This window comes from Palaemon carinicauda, chromosome 39, assembly GCF_036898095.1.
Source record: "Palaemon carinicauda isolate YSFRI2023 chromosome 39, ASM3689809v2, whole genome shotgun sequence".
Taxonomy (NCBI): domain Eukaryota; kingdom Metazoa; phylum Arthropoda; class Malacostraca; order Decapoda; family Palaemonidae; genus Palaemon; species Palaemon carinicauda.
The window spans coordinates 67,823,158-67,835,068 of NC_090763.1; the positions used below are offsets into that span (position 1 = coordinate 67,823,158).

The 11,911-nt window shown below is 42.1% G+C and overlaps 1 protein-coding gene across 1 annotated transcript in view; it reads right to left on the minus strand.

Moving 5' to 3' along the window:
• The window catches only part of LOC137631241 (connectin-like), a 204,705-nt gene that overhangs the window by 36,205 nt on the left and 156,589 nt on the right, over positions 1–11,911 (minus strand). Inside the window, exon 4 of the mRNA XM_068363024.1 lies at positions 6,652–6,834. Within this exon, the coding sequence (XP_068219125.1) occupies positions 6,652–6,834 (183 nt within the window). The remainder of the gene's footprint in view (positions 1–6,651; positions 6,835–11,911) is intronic.

An 11,911-nucleotide genomic window follows, 5' to 3' on the forward strand; every position in this document is an offset into this window, starting at 1 on the left:
CATGGAGGTGGCAAACAGATCTATGGTAGGTTGACCCCACAAGGTCCAAAGTCTGTTGCACACACTCTTGTGGAGGGTCCATTCCGTGGGAATGACCTGATTCCTTCTGCTCAGACGATCTGCTGACACGTTCATATTGCCCTGGATGAACCTCGTGACTAGAGAGAGGTTTAGACTTCTTGACCAAATGAGGAGGTCCCTTGCGATCTCGTAAAGGCTCCTCGAATGGGTCCCCCCTTGCTTGGAGATGTAAGCCAAGGCTGTGGTGTTGTCCGAGTTCACCTCCACCACTTTGCCTAGCAGGAGGGACTTGAAGTTCAACAGGGCTAGATGAACTGCCAGCAGTTCCTTGCAGTTGATGTGGAGAGATCGTTGTTCCTCGTTCCACATTCCGGAGCATTCCTTTCCGTCCAAGGTTGCACCCCAGCCCGAGTCCGATGCATCTGAGAAGAGATGAAGATTGGGGGTCTGAATGGCCAAGGATAGACCCTCTCTGAGAAGGAGGTTGTGCTTCCACCACAGGAGAGTGGTCTTCATCTCTTGGTTGATAGGGATAGAGATTGCTTCCAGGGTAGAACTCTTGTCCCAATGAGCTGCAAGGTGGAATTGAAGAGGGCGGAGGTGGAGTCTGCCCAGCTCGACAAACAGGGCTAGGGACGAGAGAGTCCCTGTGAGACTCATCCACTGTCTCACTGAGCAACTGTTCCTCTTCAGCATGCTCATGATGCACTCTAGGGCTTGGCTTATCCTGGGGGCCGATGGAAAAGCCCGAAAACTCTGACTCTGAATTTCCATTCCCAGATACACGATGGATTGTGAGGGAATGAGTTGAGATTTTTCCAAATTGACTAATAGACCCAGGTCTCTGATAAGGTCTAAAGTCCAATGAAGATTCTCCAGACAACGACGACTCGAGGAGGCTCTCAACAGCCAGTCGTCTAGGTAGAGGGAGGCTCTGATGTTTGACAAGTGAAGGAATTTGGCTACATTCCTCATCAGAAGGGTAAAGACCATAGGAGCTGTGCTTAGGCCAAAACACAGGGCTTGGAATTGGTAGACGACCTTTCCGAAAACGAATCTTAGGAAAGGTTGGGAGTCTGGATGAATCGGAACGTGAAAATAAGCATCTTTCAAGTCCAATGAGACCATCCAGTCCTCCTGTCTGACCGCTGCTAAGACCGACTTGGTCGTCTCCATCGTGAACGTCAGCTTGGTGACATACTCGTTGAGAGCGCTGACGTCCAGCACAGGTCTCCAACCTCCTGTCTTCTTGGCCACAAGAAAGAGGCGGTTGTAGAAGCCCGGGGATTGATGGTCCCGGACTACAACCACAGCCTTCTTCTGCACAAGAAGCGACACCTCCTGGTGCAAAGCTAGCCTCTTGTCCTCCTCTTTGTAGTTGGGAGAGAGGTTGATGGGCGAAGTGGTCAGAGGTGGTTGAAGGAAGAATGGAATCCTGTAACCGAACCTCAGCCAACTGACAGACTGTGCGTCTGCACCTCTCATCTCCCAAGCTCGCCAGAAGGTCTTGAGTCTGGCTCCTACTGTCGTCTGGAGAATCGGAGAGTCAGTGTTTTCCTTTGGATGGCTTGGATCCTTTCCTGGACTTGCCTCTGTAAGAGTCTGGATGGGAGCTTCCTCGGCTGGGGGCTCTACCACGAAAGGGCGGTATGAATCTAGTCGCAGGGGTATCAGCCACTGGGGAGCGGTAAGTCTTAGGGGCTGAGGTGGAAGCCTTAGACTTACGAGCCGAAGAAGCTACAAGATCGTGCGTGTCCTTCTGTATCAAAGCAGCCGACAAATCTTTAATGAGCTCTTCGGGAAAAATGAACTTCGAAAGAGGAGCAAACAGAAGTTGTGAACGTTGGCAAGGGGTAATGCTGGCGGAAAGGAAAGAACACAGCTGTTCTCTTTTCTTCAAAACCCCTGAGACAAACAAGGACGCTAGCTCGCCCGATCCATCTCTGATGGCCTTATCCATACATGACATTAACAGCATGGCAGAATCTTTGTCCGTATGGGAGGTTTTCTTGCTGAGGGCCCCCAGGCACCAGTCGAGAAAATTAAACATTTCAAAAGCTCTAAACACTCCTTTAAGCAAGTGATCCAAGTCCGAGAAGGTCCAACACACTTTTGAGCGTCTCATAGCAGATCTTCGAGGCGAGTCTACCAGACTTGAGAAGTCAGCCTGGGCAGAGGCAGGTATTCCCAAGCCTGGTGCTTCCCCTGTGGCATACCAAACGCTCGCTTTCGAAGTGAGCTTCGTTGGAGGGAACATGAAGGAAGTCTTGCCAAGAAGTTGCTTAGACTGCAGCCATTCCCCTAAGATCCTAAAAGCCCTCTTGGAGGATCTAGCTAGGACAAGCTTGGTATAGGAAGACTGAGCTTGTTGCACTCCCAGCGAAAACTCAGATGGTGGAGAGCGGGGTATAGCTGAGACAAAATGGTCTGGATAAACCTCCCTGAGAAGAGCCAAGACCTTGCGAAAATCAAGAGACTGTGGAGAGGGTTTGGATTCGTCCACGTCCGAAGAGGGATCAAGGTGTGCTTCCTCATCATCCGAAATCTCAACCCCAGAATGAGGCGACGGGATCGGATACGAATGCTGAACCGCAGAGTCAGAACGAGCAGGAACAACAACAGAGGTGGAAGGAGGAGGTGCAGCAAGTTCCTGTTCCTGTGGTAAGAGTGGAGCGTGAAGAGATCGAGGCTGTGCAGAACAAGGTAAAGTTCCCGCAAGCAGAGATGTCTGAGGTGCAGGATCAGGGTGCACGGGTAGAGCTCGGTGCAGCAGCTGAGCAGACTGACTCACAGGTGGAAGAGGTTGTTGTACCTCCACCGAGAGTTGCACCGCCGGTGGAGCAGCCAGGGGAGGAGGAGGAAGAGTGGAGTAATCCTCCTGATCCCAAACTGAAGGTTGCCTTAAAGAAGGCTGATGCTGAACAACACCGGGAACAGTGAACACAGAAACTGGTTCAACATCGTACGCCTGGCAGATGGAGCTGCGACTGGGTGCAGCGAGTGCAGGCGGGTGCAGCACAGGCTGAACAGGTGCAGGAGGTTGGTGCACCACCGGTGCAGGCGGGTGCAGCAAAGGCTGAACGGGTGCAGGAGGTTGGTGCACCACCGGTGCAGGCGGGTGCAGCACAGGCTGAACGGGTGCAGGAGGTTGGTGCACCACCGGTGCAGGCGGGTGCAGCACAGGCTGAACGGGTGCAGGAGATTGGTGCACCACAGGTGCAGGAGGTGCAGCACTCTCAGCACAACACTCACGCATCAGGTCCGAAAGCTGAGCTTGCATGGACTGAAGCATAGACCACTTGGGATCAGCAGAGACAGTAGCAGACTGAGGTAAAGCCATAACAGTGGTTGCACCACCGGTGCAGCTCTGTTGTACCTTACTCCTCTTGGGCGGAGTACAATCGCTAGAAGACTGAGGCGAGTCAGAGCTGAGCCAACGACTGCAACCTGGCTGAGCACTCGAGGGTTGGACTCTGCGTTTAAGCGGTCTAGAGACCTGAGACCAACGTTTCTTCCCCGAGAGAAGATCAGCGGACGAGCGGAAGACGGGCTCAATCGTCTGCAAGTGGGAGTGACGGTCTGTGGAAGACACGCCCGCAACCACTGAGGATAATTCTGTGCGCCTAACAAGGCCTGCCGAACCCTTATGCCCTTCGACATTGCTTCTCCCCTGGGCTTGGGAGCTTGCAAGAGGTCCCGGACTGGGAGAACGACTGGCTCGCACAGAAAAATCCCCACGCACCACACTGGCACTAACACTAGCACAAGGCACTGCACCGACACTAGCACTCGTCACAGCACTGGCACTAACTTCACCCACTGCACTCTTGGCCTTCAACTCTTTCACTTCGGCCATCAGAGACTTATGGTCACTTACCACTGACTCTACCTTATCGCCTAAAGCCTGAATAGCACGTAAAACCACTGACATATCAGGCGGAGGGCACACAGTAGGATCGGGGGTAGCCACTACAGGGGTAGGATCAGGAAGAGGATCATGAGATGAGGAAAATAAAGAAGAGTGAGAAGAACTCCTCCTAGCTCTAATTCTCTCTAACTTAGAAGAATACTTTAAAAGTCGGACAAAATCCAATTCCGAAAGACCGGCGCATTCCTCACATCGATTTTCTAACTGACAGGGTCTGTCCCTACAGTCAGAACAAGCGGTGTGAGGATCTACCGAGACCTTCGGAATACGTCTATTGCAAGACCTACAACGTCTATGGGAGGGGGCTTGCGAAATGTCAGACATTTTGTTTTCAAGAGAAGTCAAAGGGAGATCCAAAAAACAAGCAAAAATTCGTTAACCGTTAAACTGAATTAAATAAAAGCTATCTAGCTAATATCAGAAGGTTTCCAGTAATGCGACAGCCGTAAATCAAAGAGAATACATCACCAAATAAGCGAGAATAAACTCGAAGACCATAAGCGTATCCCAGAACGTCTAGCCGGAGGCACGACAGAGGAATAATTGAGGAGGTGTCAACAAGAAGTACTTGAGTACCTGGCCACAGGTGGCGCTGTTAGTACACCCCCTTCTAGTATTGTGATAGCTGGCGTATCCCTCCTTAGATTTCTGTCGGGCAACGGAGTTGACAGCTACATGATTATCGGGTAAGTTTAATATTGAAAACTCAGCATAACAAGGGTCACAAGAGCGGTCAGGCTCTCCTTGTCGCGCGACCCCGAAGGAGAGGACTCCCAGCTTCGGAAACCCGAAGGTCCAGTGTAAGAAAACTGTCACAGCTACAGTTATCACAAAACAACTGCAAATCCTTCATTCTTTCTAAATGTCCCTCGCATACTGTATGACGAGTTGTCGACACATTTATATAAAAGAAGAGCAAAAGATTGAAACAGTCAGATGAGGATGTCAGAGGTACATCTGTACTATTCGGCAGCCATATTCAGCTTCACAGTAGGCATACTATTAAAAGACACAGGTTTGTGTTTGGGTAGAAACAAACAGGATGCTACAAATCCAAGGGCCCAAATGGGGAAAGCTCCCCAATATTAAAAAAAAATAAGAGGTTAAGAATAAAAATATATATGAGAGCTACATTGGGTAAAATTATAGAACAACATGGGACAACATTCTAATGGGAAAAACAGGTTTTCTTACAGTGAATAGTGTGCTTTCAACAAATTTGACCCATATTTCCGCTGCAAATAAGCCGTTCTACTGTTATGGACCCTTTCTGACAGACACAGGTGAGAACCCGGGACTTTGGGTGTGCGAAAACATGACAAAACGTGATTATTTAACGCTTGAGATTTGTAAAAGGCCACAGAACCTAACAATCCAACCTAACCTAACCAAATAGTTCCCAGGTCACAGACCTAGCTGGGGGAAAGAACCCAGACCCTTCTTTCCAGGTCACAAACAAAGTAAATCACAAATAAATCCTTACAATATGATAAAGCAAATCACAAATAATTCCTTACCTTAGGATTGCTACCTACGTCTTTTTTGTCTTGGTAATCTTTACAAAATAGTTACAGTAGAAAATGTGCGGGTCCTCCCTAAAAGCTAAATCAGAATCACACTTGGGAAACTTTAACCTTGAAGGGATAACACAACGAGCTTTTAAAAAATTATTCACTTGACAAGGAGTGCTGTGAAACTTGGCTATAGTATCAAAATAGCTAAAAACTGCCTACATCACACTCCAGCATACATACATGCCAAAATATGGTAACATTTGGCATATGGTAGCGAAGAAGAAGGTGCGCAGGAAGTACAAACTCATAACCGCACAATGAGTAGGAGAGTTCGTGCATATGATGTGTAAACTCGTAATAGCGCAAGAAACTATGCACAAATGCACAAAAGGGAGCAGAAACTGAGAAACATCAGACTTGTAAATGTAAACAAAAGATTGAAATAAATAAGGTATTTGTTCACAAGAGCACACTCTCCATTTACTCCAAAATTATGCAGTCTAGCAGCTCTCCTCTTCTTGTACAGTACTTAAGACGTTCTTTAAATGGAGGGGAAAGCAAAAAATGGCAAGAGATATGTTGAGCAAGGGACAATTATAAAATAAAAATAAACTAGCTTTGTTTCCTCACTAAACGACCAGGAACTGACATCGTCAAAATAGTCAACCTAACAGGAGTTTGTGATGCTAGCATACATAAACATTAGTTTGTGATCCCATTATTTTCTGCAATTTGTCCTGGATTTATTGTGCGTCCCAGAGAATAATGTATGGAGAAGAAAAAGGTTAGTTTTACCATTATTTATAGAATCGTCAAAAAATTTTCCCAGTCCAAAACCCCTGGTTCCTACTGGGTGGCCCCAATTATCGTAGGATATATTAGGGTTTATCTTTTAACTAGTGTATTTATTTGTGAAGGAAAAAATTTTATTTTCGAAGAAAATGTTTTCTATATATGTAAAGCAATTTTTTATTTGTAATTTTTTTCTGGTGTTGTTCTATAATGATACCTTAAGATAAATCTCACCAAACTAAAGGAGACTTAAAATTATCCTCATGTCAAATATATAGTGTTGTCACTTAGCCAACATGACATGATTTTGTGCATGGTTTGTTAGGTCATCCTTGCAGTCTTCTAGAATACACACAGCAAGAAAAAAAAAAAACTTTCCATTAGTAGTAGCCTTACCAATACCAAGAGTAGTGGTGTCGTAGACAGGTGTCACAGTCTGCCCATCCAGCCGTGGAGGAAGAGTTCCAACCTCAAGGTAACAAAACAAGGATTCGAGATTGCGCCTCACTGAAGAACTACTGGTGGTATTGTGCAGCACAAACATCCAACTCAACCGAGTGTCACATCGAAAGTTGTTATCTGAAAGGGAAGAAGAAATGACTTGTAGTAATTGCATTTTATGGCAAAGAAACAAAAACATTATGCAATTTTCTTGTTTCGAATTTTCCGGAAGCCTGTAACCAGAGTTGCCAGGCTGGCCTTTTTCAGGCTGAAAACATCAAATTTGGCCTTTTTTGAAATTGGTTAGCCTTTAGCAATATAAAAAAAAGGTTGGCCTTAAATGCTATACTTTTGGCTTTTTTTCTACTGATGGGTTGGCTTTTTAAAGCTGCAGTTGATCAGAAGTTGGCCTTTTCTCACTTAGAAAACCTGGCAACCCTGCCTGTAACATTCAATCTTTTAGGGGGCCGGTTTATTGTCACTTATTTTGGCGTTAAGCTCTACTATTTTTATCTCACTTTTTATTAGTGTCGTAGCTCGGTAAGGGCTTCTGGTGGGTAAAGAATTGGCAAGAATAAAGAAAAATGCTCTGCCTCCAATTCAAATCCATTGCTATAATAAAAATACTTGGGTACACATTCGTTCACTGAAAATGCTCGAAAAATACTAAAACGGGATATATCTAACCTAAAATTTTAGTACACTATATTTTAACTGTTGGAATTCCATCTTCTAATATAATCATATCTACTTGCTTCATAGTGCTGAATTAATGAAACCGTCACAGTACTCGACTTTTTATGCTGAATCACAGATTTTCATTCAATTCAAGTTAGGGAAACGAATGTGTTTGGGAAGTGGCTGTGGCAGGTCCAAAAACATTAAGAAATATTCTATTTACAAATTTCTAAGAGTCAAAAGTCTACCCTCTGAACCTTGTTTCGTCTTTCATAAATAAACAGAATCCTGTTCCCGGGTAGAATTTCTGATAAAAGCTATTTAGGCATTTTGTATCCCTGTATTTTAAACTAAATACAAAATAGCAGAACAAAACCTGACTACAACTTTATAAGATAATAATAAGAGTTATAATCTCATCATGTGAAGTAGAAAATATTGAAGGATGACGCAAAAACCGCTCCAGCTTGGAATTATAAAATAGTCATACCAGTGTTGTAATATAATGCGAATTGTTAAATGAAATCATACAGTACACATTTAAAATACAGAACAATCTACGAAACTTCTTATCTTGATAATGGGAACTTGTTTAGTCACCCAAAAGCTTTATGTTTCGACACCCTCAATAATCTGCATTTCTACACAGACAACTAAGGAATCATTCTCTTATATTCATATTATATTTTCTATGGATATCAAGTCCGTTTCCCCCAACTTCCGAATGAGCTGCACATGAAAACATAATCAGGACTAAAAACCAATATTGAAGCCATAAAAACAAAATAATCAAAGATACAGGTAATAAAAATATTCAATTCTTTTATGGCAGCAGTGTTATGTCCATTATAGTATATATATATATATATATATATATATATATATATATATATATATATATATATATATATATATATATATATATATATATATATATATTATCGAAAAGCAGGGCTTTAAGTCCAAGGGTTTATAGCTTATATACAGTATATACTATATATATATATATATATATATATATATATATATATATATATATATATATATATATATATATATAAAGTGACTACGAACCTTTCGGCAAAATAAAGAAAAATTAAAATTTATAATTCTAAACATCAAATCGATATATATTTCCCTACGCAGGATTTGTAAAGTGATATTCCTTACGCAATCTTCCTCTTAAGCGAACACGTTAAGGTAAACTCAGGTCCTGGGTAAACTCAGTGTGTTTACCTCTTCCCACCAATGCACAAAAGGTAGGCATCAAAGGATTTGCTTTTCGGGAAGGCTTACCTCTAACATAGTTACCATGTGAGGTAAGAAAGATAAAGAAACTTAAGGCAGACGATTTTTCGTGTTTTCACATATCAATTAAAGGTTTAAAGGCCGCTCATGAATGACAGAGGCAAGGGACAGTGACATTGTCCTATCAAACAGGACAATGCCCTAGAGACCGACCATATATTCATATAATCAGCGCCCAAGCCACCACTCTACCCAAACTAGGACCAAGGAGGGCCAGACAATGCCTGCTGATGACTCAGCAGATAGACCTATAGATTCCCCCCCCCAACCCCCTTCTTTAGCTCACAAGGATGGTAAGGTTGCAGCGACCAAAGGAACTAACGAGTTTGCGAAAGACTCGAACCCCAGTCTGGCGATCACCAGTCAAGGACGTTCCCACATAGGCCACCACAAGGGGACACATCAATTGTAGAAGTACCATTTACTCTAGATTACGCCAACATGTAATCTCTTCATTTTCGCTGTGGATTATGTGAAGATTAATGATAATATACTACAATATTCACTATGGCTTGTCATACTTTTTCTTTACTTTATATACACAACAATCATGAAAATTAATCTCAAGAAAATAAGCTATTACGTTGCATATTGAGCCTAGAGCACAAACACGAACTCATATGGGCTACAGAAAACTGTTCAAGTATCAATATGTATATGAGTAAAAAGCTCACAGAAGCAGACAGACACGAACACACATAAAATTTCAAAGAACTCGAAAACCCTCATGGAAAGTTGTAAAAGAGAAAAAAAAAATTGCATAAACACGCTAAGCTTTGAAGCAAGCAGATGCACATGTAAAAATACAGACACAGAGCCTAAGCGTAATATATTCACAAGCAAGCACAAACAGACAAATGGATAGCACACTCTTACTAATGCACTTGAATTTCAGCATGCATAGCTGCAAACAAACACACGAACAAACTTCACCTATACGCACATGTACGGATTCCTAATTACAATACTGACTCATACATGGATGTCGAAGTACACCACGTACACAAACACCTATGCATAGCAATTCTCCATATACACAGATGCCTCTAGAAAGTACTTCAGCACATACACAGATGCCTATACACAGCATTGGCTCACATACACAAATGCTTATGTACAGCAATTTCTCACAAACATACGCCTATACACAGCATTATCACGCATACACACAGATGCCTGTGGATAACCCTTTTGCACATACGCAGATGTGTTGTGTGCAGCATTTCTGCACAGACACCTATGTACAGCAATCTTGTACTTACACAGACGTCTATACATAACAGTTTTACACACAGAAATGCATTTTGACCAGCATTTTCACACGGACACAATGAGCAGCACTTTTTTTTTTTTTACATACGCAGATGTCTACTGTATGTGCAACACTGTTCCACACACATACAAATACCTATGTACAGAAATTTTGCACAAACAGACAACTATGCACAACACTTATACACACAAAGACACAGCTATGCACAACACTTATACACTCAAACAGACACCTCTGTACAACAATTATGCGAATGCACAGAGGCTTATGAACAATACTTTGTACATAAACAAATACCTATGTATAACACTTTTGCAAATGCACAGATGCCTATCTACAACACTTCTGCACTCACACAGGGGCTTATGTAGAATACATCCACACTTACATGGATGTCTATGTACTGTACTTTTACACAGACACCTATATACACAGACGTTTATGTACAGAACTTACACATATACAGATACATCCGTACAGTGTTTCCACATGTACACAGACGCTAATGTACAGCACTTTCGGAAATACACAGATGCCTAAGTACAGCACGCCTAAGTACAACACTTCCGCACATACACAGCTGCCTATGTAAAGCAACTCGTGGGGACGAAGTTAAACTCTGAAGAGTGGGAATCAAATCTGTCAATATTTATCCAGCGACTCGGGGCTGTGATTGTAAGGTGGCTTGAGCAAATCCTGTAATGTGCGGATCGCAGAGAAGGATCAGAATGTTTGATAAGACCGACCTTCTCCTTACTACTTGCACTTCTCCCCTTCCTATTTCTCTCTCCCCCCCGTTTCCTTCCGTCTCTTTCCTCCCTCATTTTCGACATTCACTCCCCCTCCACCTATCTCTTTTACTAAACTCCACCACATTTGTCCCTCCCTATTCCCCATTTTCTTACACCTTTCTTCTAAATTACCTTTAGTTATCATTATTACCTTTCCCCCCTCATTCTTTCCTTTTTTCCATCCGTCTCCCTTCTCTATAATATTTGGTACCCTCCTTTTCTTTTTCTAAAACTCCCTCTCTCTCTCTCTCTCTCTCTCTCTCTCTCTCTCTCTCTCTCTCTCTCTCTCTCTCTCTCTCTATCTCTCTCTCTCTCTTCCATTTTCCTTCTAAAATACCTTTAGTCATCATCATCAACATTCTTCCTTTTTTCACCTCTCACGAAGCCGGCCAACCCCTTCCCCTTTCTTTTTTCACCCCTCATTCCTCACGAAGCCCTCCTTCCCCAAGCTTCCCCTTCTCTCAAAATCTCCTCCTTCCCCAACTTGTTATATCAATGAACATGAGTGTGGCATGTGGCCGGAAATATCCCCCCCCAAAAAAAGAAAAAAAAAAAAGAAAAAAAAAAGGGAAGGCAAACTTCTCGTTACGTTTATTCCTGACTGGAATAGTAAAAAAAAAAAAAAATGAAGAGGCAGATTTAGTCCCCTTCTCAACCGACAGATGTTCATTTACATGGAATGGGGAAGTAAAGAAAAGGCAATTTCAATCACTGTATATTTATTTTTTCGTCTCTCCATCCCCTAAAAAAGATCATTCATCGAAAGTTTATCCTGGTTAGCGTTAGGATTTTGTAATTCCACATCCACACGGTGGTTTATTTTGAATTTGCAAAAAAAAAAAAAAAAAAAAAAAAAAAAAAAAAAAAAAAAAAATTACGTATCACGTAAGCTTGGAATTTAAGTGAAAAGTTTGTATATATTCGCATCTTTATATAAACATACACAAATGTGTGTGTATTTATATATATATATATATATATATATATATATATATATATATATATATATATATGTATATATATATATGTGTGTGTATGTTTATATATATATATATATATATATATATATATATATATATATATATTCATGTGTGTATATATATATATATATATATATATATATATGTGTATATATATATATTATATATATATATATATATATATC